The 17,648-nt window shown below is 42.2% G+C and overlaps 1 protein-coding gene across 2 annotated transcripts in view; it reads left to right on the plus strand.

Moving 5' to 3' along the window:
* The window catches only part of BMPR2 (bone morphogenetic protein receptor type 2), a 104,116-nt gene extending 96,155 nt beyond the window's left edge, over positions 1-7,961 (plus strand). Inside the window, exon 13 of one of the 2 annotated variants that reach the window (XM_058810009.1) lies at positions 457-7,961. In XM_058810009.1, the coding sequence (XP_058665992.1) occupies positions 457-704 (248 nt within the window). In that variant the 3' untranslated portion in view covers positions 705-7,961. Of the gene's footprint in view, positions 1-453 lie in introns of both variants that reach the window. The other variant, XM_058810008.1, reaches the window with a different exon arrangement.
* The last annotated feature ends 9,687 nt before the right edge of the window (positions 7,962-17,648 follow it).

Genomic DNA, 17,648 nt, shown 5'->3' on the forward strand with positions numbered 1-17,648 from the left:
TTTTGTTTTCAGGTGAAATGCTTTGCCAGGTGGAGTAGGATTAGGGGACCTAACATTGCACTATTTAAGTGTTAGCCTTTGCTGTCCTGTAGGAGCAATGTTCTTTTGTACCTCCCATTACAGGTGATATAAGATACTATGATTGCAAAAGCCCCTCAAATGTCAAATGCTGATTCTCCTGTTTGATGCCCATGTGCACTCCAGGTAACACAAATTACTTCAGTGAAGTAATTTCTCACAGAGAACAGAATCTAAGCCCTTGTTTTAGTGGCAGCTGTTGTAGTTGATATACCTGTCATGCCTCTGCCCCACAGTTGCTTCTGTGTTTGTAGATTTTGTTCTTTGTTTCTGTTTCACATAAGTAACAACTCTGGACTCCAGTCTAATCTCGCCTTCCTCATAATACTATTTTCTGTTCTGTTTTCTTGTTTTGGTTTGTTTTTTTCCCTTCAGTAGGTGACTCCTCACAGGATGGCAAATCAGGCTCAGGAGAGAAGATCAAGAAACGTGTGAAAACCCCGTACTCGCTCAAGCGGTGGCGTCCGTCCACGTGGGTCATCTCCACGGAGCCGCTGCACTGCGAGGTCAACAACAACGGCGGCGAGCAGGCAGTGCCCCCCAAATCCAGCACTGCTGTGTACCTTGCAGAGGGGGGCACTGCCACCACCATGGTCTCGAAGGACGCAGGGGTGAACTGCCTGTGAAGCGCTTCAAAAGCCCACCTTTGTTTTGCGTTATTTGAAACAAACGTGCAGAAGACATTTTAAAAAACTGCTTTCTCCTCCTGTCAGCAACCCCTACCAAGGACTCGCTTTAAATAGATTTCAGCTATGCAGAAAATTTTTAGCTTATGCTTCCATATTTTTTATTTTGTTTTATTTTTTGAACGTTTTTGCACTTTTATTTAGTATCGCTAAAGTTAAGTCTGTCTGTTTTGACCACGGAATATATATATGTGTATCAAAGATGTGGTCTCAAAATATTTTTTTAAAAAAAAGTAACAAAAAAAAAGTATTGCTGATAATCAGTTTGGACCAGTTTCTTAAGGTCACTAAGAACATAAGCAGACTATAAGACAGGTTTGACTGCAGTGGTGTCTTGTAACCATGTTTTGATTTCTGTGCACAAGCTAGTCTGTATATTTCTATGTTACAAAGTGTATTCTCTTTTGAACCCCTTATTTTCCTTGTGTCATGTTGAAATGTGCAATAGTCTATAGTTCATAGTAGGCTTTATTGAAAAGTGTGTTTCTAAAACTGCCACATGTTCCCATTTTTGTATTTGTTAATTTTTCCTTGACAGTTGAGCAGTCAGCCGGTCATGACAGTGAACTTTGCACATTGTAGCCAGCTTGAAGCAGCTGCCATTATCACATTGTGCTCAGAGGTGACAATGCATGAATTTTCCCCAACTTGAAAGGGCTTTAAAAAAGGAACAAAAAAAAAAAACAATCTGAGCTCTGTACCTTTCTTTTGATCCTCCCTAATCAAAATGTGTTTCCTTTATAGTAGTAGATGCCAGCCTGTGAAGCTAAGTAACAAAATGTTGAACAAATGTAAGGAGACAGTGTCAGCCATTTTTCCATTTTATTTTGTGTGCAGTTTCACCTCCTGTATTTATGTAAAACCTTATTTAGATCACTAATGATGTACATTGAAAAATACATTTTATTCAGAAATATTAGTAATTGTCATACTTTAAAAGCTTGAGTGAAGATAGGTTGTGAACATATTTTGTTTACACAGAGAAAAAAACCATCGATCTTACTTGGCACAACACAGTTTGGTGATGAGTCACAAGTCTTTCCTGATTTACCTCCTTACAGACAGGAAGGGGTAAAAATGAGCCTGATTCCTTATGCAGGTAGGTGCATCCTAATTGATTGTTGTTGCCAAGTTGAGTTGAAACTCGTCCTCCCTTCAGAGTTCTTAGAGGCCCTCATTCATCTTGTTAAGGTTTATTGCATGCTTTTAAAAGTCATGGGTGTTTGTGGGGGAGGGTTGGGGTTTTTTTTCCCCTCTGCTTAGTCCCTTCTTTCAGTTGGTATGCACATTGATTTTAGCTGTCAGTGAATGTGAATGTAATATGTATTGAGATAAATAGTTTATTCACTATCTCAAGTAAACCCTTCATTTTTTTTGAATGATTGGTTTTACTGTCTACTGAAAGAAAATAATTTTCTTATTAGTTAGAACCTCCTTCCACCTAAGAAACAGCCTTCCACCTGAGAATTCTTTCCAATTGAAAACCCTTCAGTAAAAACTATTTGGATATAAAAAGATGTATCACGTCAGTCTTTGGTAACAAGCAAAGATTTATCACTTCATCTGAAAACTGGTGATGTTCAAAGAAAGAAAATCAATTCAGTCAGCCTGCCAGACTCCTGTGGCAGGATACTGGCAGCAAACAATTGCCTCCCCCAGCCTGTGTCCTTTCAGCTGACTGAAGCAGATGCTCTCTGCTTTTAAGCTCATTTGTTTCCTTGCCATTTTACCATTTTTTCCCCCTGAGGTAAACTTTGCCAACCCTGTTCTTCTCTATCTGCTGATACAGCTAATCTAATACATGCCTTGCTTACATCTGATTGATTCTTGCTGTTGCCCAAAATTCCTTGCTTGTTCTTGATTGCTATGATTTTCTTTTGTAACACTTCTTAACATTTCTTAGATTCTCCTAGATATCTCCAAGAGATAGCACTATAAATGCAGACTTTGAGTAAGTGTAGTTGTAGAAGTACAAGCCACAAGGCACATTTTGAGCTCCCTGTGTTCTTTAAGCACCAGTTCAAATAGTACCTCTCGTCTCTGAGGCATAATTATGCTTTCCCCCTGTATAAATGCACTTATATCACCCCTTTTTGAAAACACAGCCTTCTTCTGGTTTGACTTTTAATTCACTCTCTGGCTTCCCATCTGCTGCAGTCTCACGTCCCAGATGTTGAAAACCTGCCAGTTGCCCAGCTGGGTTTCAAGACCTGAATCAGAATTTCTGGCATTCTATTCATATTGCTCACTGGGCTCTCCTCTCCTCTGGCCTCCTGTGAGTCTCCGTTTGGGGTGCTTGGTGGTGTTTTTTGGGAAGCACTGATCGTGGTCTTGAGGACTCTTCACTCCTATCCCAATGACTTTTCTTTGCCTTGCATGTATCATCCATCAGCATTTCAGAATGTGGGCTGAAAACAATATTTTGGACTCTTACTAAATCAAACTATTCTGGGGAGAGAAAAATTGCTTCTCTGACTGCTGCTTCCTTCTGCTGAGACAGAATTGCACCAGCCTTTTAGCCTTTCTTTGCAGGCCATGCCTTTGTAAGAAATCCAACTTTTTTGTGATCAATGCAATCAAAATAACTTTAATACCAGATGAAGATGTTGTTCTGCAGATTTCCTTCAACATTCTTAAACAATACTTTCTTTCTTTCCTTTGTCTGTTACTTGCTGGAGGGCCTTTGGAATCAATTATAATTAGTAGCAAGATTGGCTGTGCAATCTACCATGGATAAATATAATTTGTAAAATGATAGAAAAATGTACTTTATCAGGAAATACAGATTTATCAGGAAATGTAGATTAAACAGATAAAATCTATTCTTTTTTAAAGGTCAGTCAAAGCAAACTCTAAAGTAGGTCCCAAAATACTGTAATTCTGCACAGCTAGATTAAATCAGGTTACAAGTTTGGTTTTAATGTTTAATTTAGTAATGCCATTTTCCTCACACCACATAATCCATTGTCCATAGAATACTATCTCTCTAAGTTAAATGAAATTGAATTTTCCTGCTGCAGGGAATCGTCCTTAACCAAACAAAATACATGGAAGAGAAAGAATTCTACAAATCAAACACGGGGATGGTTGTTATTGTACAATAAACAAGGAAACCAAATGTGATTCATTTCCTTGTGAGTTATGATTTTGCTTATTTGATTTTCAAAAAAAAAGGTAAATTATGAAAGTTGATAATTTTCCATCAATTTCTCATGTATATTGCAGACAAGATAAATACAGTAAAATTAAAATAGAATGGTAGTGTAAATACCTATTAATTGTACCACTGTCAAATAGGCAGTAGTAGAATATTTGTTATGTAATTTATAATGGAGAATTCAAGTAAAATGGTAGAGCAAACAGTTTTGATGTTTGTCTGTATAAGACAAAATCCAACATCTTGCTGGGTATAGAAAATGGTTTACTAGCAGAAGGCAGGAGAGTTGTTTATGTTAATGCATTGTCTCTTGTTCTGTTTCCTGTAATAGAGATACAACGTAACATGGTTTTTAGACTGTGAATTCTAGCCCTTTGAACAGACATGCCTGTTGGTATTGGTATTTCTCAGATTGTAATTGATATTTATAGGTCAGATTATCTGCAACACTTCCCTGAATTTGCTTATAGTGCTTTACAGCTTGATATACCAGCCAGTTAGTGTTACCAAGGCCTTTCTTGAAACTCCAAGATGCACTTACACTGCACAGCTCAAGTAAAGGTATTCCCAATTTAAAAGAAAACCATCTGATGGTATCATAATTAGAATGTTTTCAGAAACAACATTTCCATTCTTGTTTTGCTTTCTTGGTGCCGCTCATTTGTCTCTAGTTTTTCATATAGAAAATTACCTGATTTTCAAAGGCAACACATTTTGATTTTTTTTTTCAGTGCACTGGGCACAAAACAATGCAAGATAGATGCTGGCAATTTTAAGGAAACAAGCAACAAAAATCTCCCACCTCATAAATATGTTGAGAAAGTTCACATCCTCCTACCTGTCAGCTTTCTCTAAAAGAAATCTGGCATCCTACCTGTCTCTGAGAGGAGAATAAGGAAGTTCTTTAATTGTATGGAATAAATTATTGGCCCCAAACTTAACAGTAATGAATACTTACTTAAAAAGATATATATATACATTGTATATGCCCTAGTTCCAGTGTTCAGTGCATTTTGCTCTAATGATATTCCATTTTTAAATGTTAAAAAATATCCACTAATACAACATTACTGTGTTGATGTTCAGATCGTTATGTTCTTTACATGAAAAATACAAAAGTTCCTAACTATTCTTCCATTGAAATGTTACTGTGGACATTTCTTGCCTAATTAGGGTGAATTTTAAAATTGACATATTTAATCTGTACATTAGAAATTAATTATGCTGTAGTTTTTACTTGTATAAAAATGATGGCTGGTCCCATTGTTGGAATAGGCTGGGTTTAAGCCATAAAAATAATAATTGCCAAGCACAGTAGCATATAAATAACCTGATATCTAATTGGAAGATTTTTAGCAGCTCATCAAAGTAAAATGAAATTGGATTGATCAGTCTTTGAAAGATCATAGGCTGGACAACAATATTGTGCATAAATTGGGATTATTTGAACTTTTCTGTCTGCTCTCCCAGTACCCATTTTAACTGGTAACTATATTAACCTTCTTTTTAAAACATGCTTACTAATTTTTGTTCAACCTCAAGCCTTTCTTCAGTGAAAAAACTATACATATTGCAGTGCAGCCAGATATATATATTTTTATGTAAACTCTGTGTGTATTTAGATGCATATGTATGTTGTGTGTAAGTTCCAGAATTAAATTCTGTGAGTTACAGCATCAGATGGTAGCACTGGTAGAAAGTATAATGTGGGGGGGATTTTTCACATGCCATTTTAAAATTGTCTGTAGTGCATCACAGTAAAGCTGGGATCAGACTGTGACACACAGTCCAGTAGTTCAGGATCTCCTGTGACAGACTTGTCACTAATTGTTTGGGTGGAATGGATTTATATGAGAGAGAGAGAAGCCTGGGAATGCACATGACAAGCTTTATTTGAAGCTGAGTAATTTAAGATACCTCTCTCAATGATCAAAAAATAACCCAAAACACTTAAAACATGATAATTTTTACAAGGCTTTTTTATGTAGTAGCTATAGTTATATGTGTGGTTGCCATTTAAACATAGTATTTTAGTCCATTAAATCAAATTGCATTTTAGGCTTCTAGATTGTCATATGAAACTGTAGCTATAGAAATACATCCCTTTTTGATCTCACCCATCCCCCAAGTAGGTTCAGTTTTGACATGAAAGAGTAACAAATCAGTTTTCTCATTTGGGGATTCTTCTGTACCGAGTAAAATTGGAGGCAGAACTTCCATTTCTGCAAGAACAGATTTGTGCTCCTGCAAATGCAAATGGATGTTATGTTCAGCACCTGTGTTCCTGAGGGAATGGGCACCTCCAGGGCTCCTGGCTGAGCCCAGCGCCCTTGGAATCCAGCAGGAGTCTGCCTCTGGCAGTGGGCAGAGGAGGGGTGGGTTCTGCTGGCTGTGCTGTTACAGGTTTCTGGGGAGGATTAGCCCTGGGAAAGCTGATGTGGAATGTGGGAGTGCGGGGCAGCCCTGGCTCCTGGGCCTTGCTGGGTGTTGCAGCTGGGGATTCAGGCTGTGGAGCTGGGTCAGCACAGGGCAGCTGTGGCTTTGTCAGGAAGTGGGACTGCACTGGGGGAGTGGGAGTGGAAGGGTAGAGTCAAGTCAAGATAAATCCTCATTTACACCAAGGCCCTTTAATGTTGATCTGGGCTCCATGCAGGTCTGTGTTAGCAGTGCATTATTAATACAAGTTACTTCTTACAGCCATTTCTGTTTATTTCACTGTGGCTTAATATACACGTGTGCATAATAAGCAGGAACTAGTTGGAGTTACGCTAATTACTTAGTGTAATCATCAGCCATTTTTCAAAGCCTATTGCTGATTTCATCAGCAATTGTTTGAATTTGCAAGTCATTCAGTTGGTTAACTTCAATGCATACACCACAGCACAGGAAGGAAGGATTTCTTCCCAGTCCTTACAGGCTTCTGCAGATCTATCACTGGAGTGTGTCCATCGTGGCACAGCGTCTCACCTGGTAACTATTTTAAAGCAGAAATAATTAGCCTTTATAACTTTCTAGTTCCAAGGTCTCCCAAACCTCCACTTTTGTAGCCCATTCACTTGTTTTTAAGACAGAAAACGTGTGAGGTTTATTTCTAGAGCACTTGATTCACTTTCTTTTTTGTGCTTCAGAACTGTATCATGAAGTTTCACACTTCAGTCTTGTTTATTCAGAAAATAGTTAATGTTTCTGGTCTTTGTAGTTTGTAAGAAGTCACAAGAACAAACAGGCAAGTTATAGCTGACTCATTTGTCACTTTTGAATTTCCTGATTGGTGACTCTTCTCTCTCTTTCACACTGTTGAAATGTATTTAAAACGGTTTGTGTTTATATGTTTCTTGTCTGCTTTTTGTCTCTAGAGGAAAGCGTGCTCTATTCACATTTATATAAGCTGGAATAATGTTTTACAATTGCTGTTGATTATTTTCCCCCCAAATGCAGTATAAGAGGAAAATAAACATGGCAAGAATGAATTTTTAGGGTTTGGTCTTCTGTAAAAGGCTGAAGTAAGAAGATGTGAAACTGCCATTTTCCTTATGAAAGACTGTAAAGAGAGCTGTACTTTGAGCGAGCTTTTCTGGGGGAAGAGGGGGAGAAATCCTAGAATATGGAGTCTCATCAGAACCCTTTTGTTAACGGGTATTTTTGTTTTTCCTCTCAAACGACTGAGGAAATATCATGTATGAATTTATAAATAATTGCTTTCAGTTATTTCTTTTGTATAAGCTGCGCAATACCCTTGCTATGCTGTATAAGTTGTGTTTCATGGAACAGTGTGAGTATGAAATAAAAAGCTAATTTTTGGTTTTTAATCATCTGTGGATGCCACTATGAAAGCTGACATTGTTAAAGCCACTACAGAGTTTTCTATGAATACTTGTAAGAATTGCTTTGTTATATATAAACCTAAATAAAGAGATTGTATTGATACAGAGACATTGGATAAGAACATTTAAAAGGCTATTCTTTAGGCCTGAGAGAAAAGGCTTGCTGTAAAAATGGTGCATTATTCCATTTATTAAAGATCATATTAATGACAAAAAGCATGGTCTTTTGTTGGTGGTTCATATCGTTATTGGCCATGAGTATTAACATGCTCCAGGAGTGAGAGGAAGAGGAAACCCCCCTTGCATATGTGTGGGTTGGTTGAACTGAAAAAGATGGATTGAATTATAGTAGAAGGATGCTGCAAATTTCCACTGACTGATACTTTTCCTCTATACACAGATTGGTGGCATCCATTCTCCAGCTTGGATGTTGATTTATCTCTCCTCCTCAATTACTGTTAATTTATTTTTCTCTATCCACAGTGATTCTTTTTGCAAGCAAATAAGTGATACAAGTCTCTGGCCAAAGAACTAACTCAAAAAATCAAAGAAAGAAGGGAGACAGAATGAGGAGCTTCATTTCTTGCTGTCATAAATAAGGAGGAAACAACAAACCGAGGCAAGTAGTGTATGGTTGAGTATCTGCCTGTATGGCAAATCATCTCAGCCCACGAGTGAAGCTAGAAACCTTTGGCTACAGGAAAGGACCATGGCGGGCCTTGCTTTCCCTGGAAGCAGGAAGCACGCTGGGAGTGGAAGCCAGCGTGATAAAAGTAGCTGTGTCCCCAAAAGCAATTCTCACTTTAAGCTTGGCTGACAGTAAAAGCAGCCAAGTCCTGCCCTACCCCAGCAGGTGTGGCTGAGCCTTATCCTCAGGGCATCTGAGAAGCCTGACTCAGCCCTGCAGGAACAGAGTGTGAATGGTGAATTTTACTGATAGATTTTTCTTTGGGTGCGTGAGCTACTTGGACTTAAGAAAGTCTCCTCATGCTTTCCCTGTGTGACCTCATACACACCTCTGCCAGCTCTCCCCTGCAGAAATAACCACTTTTACTTGCTTTTGGTTTGCTAATGGGAATTGAAAATAAAACAACAATAATTATATTCCCCTTTGTTCCAGAGCAGTGATGCAGCTGCAGAACGTACTTTGTGGAACACAGCCATGTCAGTCTTCCATTTGTTTCCATTCAGGGTTTTTTCCCTGTTTACTTCTTGCTAATTCTGATGTTATGGAAATTCTCCACGTGCAGGAGATTATACACATCGGCTCACTGCCATGACCCAAACCACATTCTATTGGATAAGAAGGTTCATTTTCCATAGGCAGGAAAACTCAACTATACCAAAATATTTCTATAAATCCAGCCTTTCATGTTAACCTGAAACATTGTTTCTCCATCCAGGGAAGAGTTGAAATGTTTTGATTCCTGGAATTTAAGCAGCACACTTGGGTATTCTCCTTTATGTCAGGGGATCTTCTTTCAGCTCTCAGTACTACAGGGAAAGTCTGTGAGAAATCCACAAATGGTGATCTCAGCTGAAGTCATGCTTTGGGGATCACTGATGCCTCTTTTACAAAGACAACAAATGAGGCTGCCTGAGGACAGCTGGTCTGTGGGAGGTGATTAAGGAAAGCAAGTCTTTCCTTAGCTGTATTTACTGTGCAGTGTCTGAGCAAATGGCATTTCCAGACAGGGCTCACATGAGCACTGGAAAAATGTTAAGGATGCACATATTGAGAAATGTTGGAAACAACTGATCCAGGTGCATTTCAATTCACAGGACAGGAGCTTTCCAGCACCCTCTATTACAGTCCATCAAGTCCTTTTGAGAACAGGGACATAGAGTGAGTAGAGAGCAGGCAGGTGCCTTGGGCAGATAAAGCCCAAAGCCAGTGGGCAGCACCTCAAGTACACGAGGTGGATTTGAGGAAGGAGAAAGCATGAAGGGAAGGTAGGGAGACTTGTTTCAGGCATCAGCAACACTGTAGAACTCAGCATTTGTCTTTGGCCCAATTTCTTTGTTGTTGCTGCCAAGTGCTAGCAGGAAAGGATAGTGTAGGGCGTTGTGATAAAAAGGGTACAGAGGTTGTACAGCTCGTTTTACCCGTGCCACTGAGTGTGACAGGCTGCAGGCAGCTCCTAGGAAAGGTACAGGCCTGTTTGCTTTCCCCTGTCACCTACTCCAGCCTTTGTTTGGGAGAAATTCATGCCACAAGCTATCAGATTTCCTAATCAGAATGACTAGAAATACAGCTTTCTTAAGCTACTTTTGTGCACAAGGGGCTGTGGGGAGTGAGATTGGCTTGTGCTCTGTTCCTGGTTTTGTTCCTGGCAGTCTGTGTGCTTTGCAGTGACTGGTATTTTGCCAGTCTGCTGTAATACTGAAATTACACCTGTTTTCTCCATCTCCTTCCCTTTCTTTACCTTTGTCCCATTTCCTCTTTCCTCTTATTGGGAAGGTAATAATTGATCCTTGCAGATGTGTTGTAAAGAGTAACTTCTAGCACCTCCAGATCTCTGGATTGGTTAAAAAAATGAGATCTGGCACTACTCACTGTAGCAGGGTACAGGTGTGACTAGCCCAGGAGGTAGGCATTGCTGATGCACACATCAGCTGTACTGGTGCAACCAACGTGTGTATGGATGACCAGAGAATTTCCTGCAGGACTGATCTCTGCTGAGGTGGAAACACTTTATTGAGAACCTGTTGTTTTTTTGGTTTTTTTTTTTGCCATTCCAAGAATTTTCTTGCAGGACCAATAACAATTCTGAATCAGGCCTCAGAAGTGGCTGGCTTAAAATCACCATTAAGCAGGCTAACTTTATTTATTGTTTGTTTCTGGAAAACCAGAATGCAACTAAATCATGTGTTTGAGCTTCGCCCTGTGATCATGAGAGATAGAAATGTGCTTTTAAGGCACGGACAAGCAGAAATTCCCATCCATTTATATAAGCTGTGAACTGAGAGTGACATGAGAAGTATTTGCAGCCAGGCAAGCAAGCAGCAGTGTCAAGAAGACCTGATCTGGGCACTGTGTTAAGCCCAGCTCAGCAGCCAGCCACAGGAAGGGCTCACAGGTTCTCCTGTGGCAAACCAACAGCCTCGGGAGTCCTTCCCCTGTCCTGGGGTGAGGTGCAGGAGGCAGGCAGAGGAACTCTGCTGGGGAAGGGGGGGAGGGAAGCAGGAGGAAGGGCAGAGTTGTTTCAGGATGAGCCCTGGTGGGACGCCAGCTGGAAGAGCCTGGCTCCTTGCTGGTGAGTGGCAGAGCTGAGAGCAGCTCTTGCAGGCTGAGCTCTTACTCAGTGTGCAGCCTGAGGCAGGTGCCCCTCCTTGGGGGAGCTGGGACAGCCCAGCACAGCTCGGGTGGGCCTCAAGGAGAAGGGACACCCTGCAGGCTGGCCATGATGAAGCTTCAGCTCAGCCATGCCAGCCACAGCTGCTGGAGATGTCTGCCTGCTCCTGCTGAGCAGAATCAGCCTGACACCTTGTCTGAGCAGTTGGCTGTGAACAGCAGCAGAGCTGGGGCTTTGCCCACCTGTGCTTTCTTCCTCTCCAAGATGACATCCTCTCTCTCAGTGGTGGCTCTCTGGCTCTCCCGGAGGCACTCAGGCTGAATGGGAGAGGCAGTGCATGAGGACAGGATGGTACCACAGAGACAAATTGATGTCTGCTTCAGATGTGACCAAGCAAGTTAAAAGCTCCCCTGCCACCCATGGCTGAGTGCAAGGGAGGATTCAGAACTCTGCTTGATCCATTCTTTCCCAGTAAGTGTTTTCCCAAATTGGAGAATCACATGCTCATGCTTCATCACACGCTCTGCTCGAGTTAATTAGTTTAACTACAGAGCTAGTATATGTCTGTGGAGAGAGAAGAAAAATAATTTTGTCACTGCCTCTCAGTGCTTGAATAAACCATGCCAACATGCTTTCCACCAACTCTTTACCTTTTCTAAATGTTACATGAACAAGTACAAGCAAAAGATTTTAGGCCCGAATCAGAAAGAGTGAACTCTCTTTTCTGCTCTCTTAAGTGTCTGTACATGCCTATTCATCACTTACATAGGATGTTTATCATCCTACAACATGGTCATAAAACCTACAGTATAGAAATATTGCCACTTACCAAATTAATTTATAATATCAACATTTGAAACAAATACTTCATAGTGTGTAATTCCATTGTCCTCACAGTACAGAAATTGTGCTGGTGCCTTGCCAGTGCAATCAGTGTTTAATGTTTGTAAATGAAAAATTTCTTCTGTCATTTCCACATGTTCTTCTAACATGAGATTAGAAATACAAAAATGCATTACATGTCTAAACACAACACAAATACAGACAAATCTAGTATATTTGCAAGCTCTGTAAATAAGTCTAAAAATGCTAAGTTTTTGAAAGATAAAAAAAAATTCCTTACTTCCTAAAAGGTAGGAAAGTTTTATTATTGAAATAGAGGAATCATGTGCAAATTATCATTCAGCATCTTGTAGGGTACCTGGGGGAGATTAGATTAGACTGTCTCTTTTTTAACTGGACTTGGCCACTTCTCTCAGTGTTACTGAGGAAAAAGATTCTGGAATGTGGTGGACAACATTCTTTGCCTGCTGCTCATTCTCTTCCCTCATCCCCATCCAAGAACAGTTTCAGGTCCCATCATTGAAGAAAGTGAGGCTCCATTTGCTCCTTCAGCAGCTGGACACTCACCACAGGGTTATTGCTTAGTGTTGCTGCTGACTTTTAACAGATGTTCAGAAAACAGATCTATATGCATGGAGAAACATGTCACATGTAGGTGAGCTTGGCACTGGCTTCTAAAGAAATTAACCTCGTGCTTCTCCCAGATAATTATGTGTGCCAGGAATGTGCAGTGGGAGCATCTCCCAAGCCTGCATGTAAGTGTTACATTGAGAACTGAGTTTCTTTGTCAAAATATGTTATCTTAATGTCAGTGAGGCACTGAAGCCTCTGAATGTTATTTCTGTGACAACTTTTCTTAAGGATTGTACCTTACAAAATGTGACAGAAGTGCATTTTGCATTTTTCTTATTGCCGGGAGTTTGATTTATGTCCAAGGTCCCATCTGTTGTTTTTTATTGTTTTAATCTTAATACCTTATTTCAATCTGTTTGCCTTCTCAAATCCCCACAGATATTCTGGAATATTAACTAGGCTCTTACAGGTTTTGTGTGAAGCAAATTCTATTATATTTGTCCTATTTTTTAAATGTCTTTTTCTCCAGTTGATGTTCAACACCCACATAAACAAGCAGAACAAACTCACTCTGCAGGAGAGAGATGAGAAATGCGATGAAATATCCTGAGGCATAATCCAATGTTTAGATCAGACTCCCAGAATCTTTAGTCTTTCAACCTTCAATATTACTTACATTAACTGTAGGTTAAAAAAAACCAATTTCAGGCAGTAGATTGCTCCTCTACATGTGCTGCTTTGCATTTATTTAATTTTGGAATAAGACAATAGCATATTTGAAGCTGCTTGAAGTACAGTTATTTTCTGTAAGGTTTACTATTATTACTATTATTTTAACAGAACATTTTTCATAGATATTATTATGAGCAGTGAGCAGTACTACTCACACATTTTCAGTCTGTAGTACCAGAAAGCTCCCTAAGTATTATCTGTTTTATTAGGCGTGCAGTGGGATTTGGGCCTCTCAGCTTAGTTAAACCTCTTTGACCCTTGTTTCTCTGCTTTTCATTTGGTGTTAGCAGTTGAACAGTTCCCTGACTTGTTTACATCCCTGCTTTCAGCAGGTTCCAGATTTGTTCATGCAGCTCTGAGTGTTTGATCAGTCTGCCCTTGAGGGCATTCAATATGCTTCCGCCTTTGGATTGATTTGTTTGGATCTGCAGCATTCACCACCGGCTGTATTTTAAGGAAGAGCCAACAACTTGCTCACAAGGGGCTCTCTGCCATAGACAGGCTCCATCTCCCAGCAGGTTTTGGCAGGACTCTGGATAGGTGCTGAAGGCCTCCAAGCCAGTGGGTTGTGGGAGTGCTTACCGCCTCCTGGGGTGGCACTGCAGCCTGCTGTGTGAGACCAGGGCCAGCAGGTTGATAAAAATTCCAGGCAGGGAGGAGCTGGAGACACAGAGATGGGGCTTGTGTACGTGGGGTCACGTGTGACTCCAGGGCATTTGGAGTCGCTGAAGTGACTGTGGGCACTAAAAGGCAAATGCACATGCTGAAGGTAGAAGGCTCACAGCCTCTGTGGTGATGAGGAGTTTCATTCCTGTTTTTTGGATCACTGTTGGCACCATTACATTAGGTGTTGTGGCCAGAGTTAGAGTGTCATGGATTTGAAGAAACCCCAGCCTAGAGGTTCCACATGAAACCATAAGAAATGTGTTGCTCAGAGGTGGCCTGGACAGCATTTGGCAAAGTGTGCAGGCAGAAAGGAAGGTGACAGCTGAAAGAAACCCAGAGCCTGAGAGGTGTGAATTGTCAGGAGAGTCTGGGGGATCTGGATCCAAGTTATCTGGGGCTGGGGTTTTGTTTTGAGGGTTTGGGTTATTTTGTAATTGAAAACGAGTTTCAAAACTATTTTCAAGTTCATAATCCTGCTTTAGCTCTTTCCATTATTTCCATAAGGTGTAGGAGTAAGATCCTGTTGTAACACATTTGTTACAGTTTAAACAAATGAATGTAAGAAGTACACGGTGTTGGAGCAGGGCTGAGTACATGACTTTACATGTCGAGCTCTCACGTCTGCTGCGTGCACAGCAACACAACTGATGATGAGCAGTGCACATAAATGCTGTGCTTTATATTCTCACAGCTACTCTGTGGAGCAGTGTCATCTCTGCAGTGTGACAATAACGTGGGAAGTACTATCTATAATTGTAACAGGTATCTTCTGCAATCCAAGTCGTGACTTGGCTCCATAGCATGAGGCATGAAAATAAATATGAATCAGTACCTGTCACTTTGGCCTCTTCAAAACAGTAACAGGAGTGAGAATGCATGCAGAATATTTTGTGCTTTAGAAGTATCTTTATGGCACACTCCTTGCAAGTATTGGGAGATACTGCTTCCCAGTATTTCTGATGAGTGTAAACTGGGATGAAAGTCTGCTGCACAACTGTACAGGTGCTGGGAGTGGGTGCTGTCGCCCACTCAGAGGGAAGAACTGCGTCTTCTGCTCTTGACTGAAAAGTTCAGCAAAGAAGTGAAACAAACGCTGCATAAATTAACCTTCTTTAGGATAACCACACTGTTCTGGGCTGCTGTTGTGGTTTAACCTGTCAGGCAGCTGACAGGTTAACCCCACACAGCTGCTCTCTCACTTGCTCTTTCCCAGTGGGTGGGGGAAGTGAACTGAGGGGGAAAAAAATGAAAATTTGTGGGTTGAGATACAGTTCGATAGGGCATATGATGATGATAATAGATATTAATATAATATAGTAGATATTACATCTATATATATATATAATATAGATATCAATAATAGAAGAACACAGAAAGCAAGTGATGCAGACTGCAGTTGCCCAGCCAGCCCCTGAGCAGCAGCCCCCAGCCAGCTTTCCCCCTCATTCACATGCTGAGCTTGCTGCTGTGGTGCAGAACATCCCATTGTCCCATTGGGGTCAGCTGTCCTGCTTGTGCCCCCACAGCTTCTTGTGCCCCCCAGCCTCCTTGCTGGGGGGACTGGGTGAGAAGCTGAAAAGTCAACATTTCCCCTGGTGCTTTCTGCCAGCAGCTCCAGGTAGGGTTGTTCTCTAGCTATGGTGTTTTACCAGTTGGTGAAAGCATAGCTGTTATTTGTTGATTGCATCCCTTGGGTTCTGATGATGTCATCTTGCCATTTAGTTCCCAAAAACTTGTTCTCCTTGTCTCTTGACCTTGCTTTGTGTTGTGGCAAAATGGGCTTTCAGAAGGATTTGAACTATTTTCTTCCCCTTCTCAAAAATGTATTCTGCTGTGTTGCCCCCAGATGAGTCACAGAAACTACTGAAGGACAAAGCAGCAGACAAGTTCCATTTATTTCTCCAGACGTGCTGGGTGCTGGTTTTCTACCTCTTGGGTGTCTACCTGTGGAGAGCTTTAAAGCTGAGGTTCTCTTTTTCAATATGTACATGGAGTCACTGAGGGAATTACAAGATCCCTTCATCCCCAATGATACAGTACGCAGCTTATACTGTCTCTCAACCATTCCCAGTGAGGAGAACACTGTCTCCCAGATATTTCATTAATTATGAGTCTGGGATTTTGATGCCTTGCCACATTGTACCAGCGGTGCTGGTGATGGCTACAGGAAAATGACTGAGAAGTGTCCCTGTGTGTGATTTACAAGGTAACAAGTAAATTGCACAGTTGAAGTAAGGGATACAATAGGGCTGATGGTGACCTGCCGGGCTTCTGGTGCCTTCAGTTGGCAGCCACTTTCAGGGTAGCACAGGGTAATTCTGGGGACTGGGCACGGCCTCTTGCAGAAGGTTTTGGTTGACCCTTGCAGCTCTCCTTCAGGCCGTATTACTAGCATTTACAGTACCTGTGAGAGAGCATAATGCCTTTCAAAATAAATGTAATTAATCCAGAATGCAAGAGCTTACTTCACAACAGCCTCATCACTACATCTGTCCTGTTCTCTTTGGCCAGACTGATCCCTCACAGCTCTCGACTCTAACAAGAGCTTTACCCTTCAAGGCTTTAGGTAGGCCAGTATCCAGGCATCCTTAAGAAGGACCAGTGTCTTGATTTTCAGGTTTGTTTAACTTGTCAGCCACAAGGATGGAGCTCTTCAAAGGGGAATTAGGGATTTTTGAGTGAAGTTGGCTTCAATCAGAAACAGCAAAGGAGAGAGGAAAAAAGAAACCCAAGCACAACTAAGATGAACAGAGACCAATATGTAAATTGTTGTCACACCATGTTTATCATAGCAATGCTTTTCAGTTTAAACATGCAACTTGTAGAGCAGTATTGAAAAGAATTTGTGTAAGTACTGGTAGCTCAGAAGGCGTTTGCAATAGAGACAGAAAAAAGGTTTATTGATTCTTTCTCGTATTGAGGGTACTAACATGTGTTTGCCTTGCATCTAAATAACCAAACACATGAACTAAGGCCTGTTTCATGCACTCATTCACTGCTCTGATGTATAAATTTGGTTAAGAGGATACCAGCGGTTAACAAATATTATTAAAATATTACAATGAAGATGCAACTAATCTGACCTAACAGAGGAGAGTAAACACAGCAGTTGAGAGAAAAGAGGGTCAAGTCTGCCTGGATATTGCCCACGTTTCTGGTGCCATCATCGCTAACACCGAGCTGGTGGCAAAGCGATTGGATAAACCGCAGTGGAGCCCCGTCCCCTCCTGGAGCGCACCTCGGGCTAGGAATGATGGAGTAGGGATAATGGCCCCTCAGAACGGGACCGAGAGGCGGGAGAGTCACCGCCAGCCCGCAGCTCTGCCCGGTGTGAAGGGAGGCGTGAGGGGGAGTCGGGAGCGCGCCCCGTTCCCGCCGGGGCTGCGCGGCCGCACGTGCGGGGGGCAAAGCGCGGCCCCGCTGCCGCCCGCGTGCGGCTCTTTAAGCGCTGCCCCCGCCCCGCGCTCCCCCGTGCCCCCGCGCGGGCTCGGCCACTCAGGCGCGCGCCCCGCAGCCAATGGGCGCGCCGTAGCTGCGCGAGCGGAGCGGCGCCGCGCCCAATGGGAGGGCGCGGTGGGCGGGGCGCGCGGCCGGGGCACTATTGTTGATGAGGCGCACGGAGTCTGCGGGCGCAGCGGCGCGGAGGGGACGGGAGCGGGACGGGAACCAGGACGGGGCTGGGGCGGCCGTAGCCGCCGCCTGAGGCGTCGGACACCGCGAGGTGCGGCCTGCGCCTCGCACCCTTCCCTCTCTTCCCCGCCTCCGGCCGCCTTCCGCGAGCCCCGGCTCCCGA

This window comes from Ammospiza caudacuta, chromosome 8 (assembly GCF_027887145.1).
Source record: "Ammospiza caudacuta isolate bAmmCau1 chromosome 8, bAmmCau1.pri, whole genome shotgun sequence".
NCBI lineage: Eukaryota > Metazoa > Chordata > Aves > Passeriformes > Passerellidae > Ammospiza > Ammospiza caudacuta.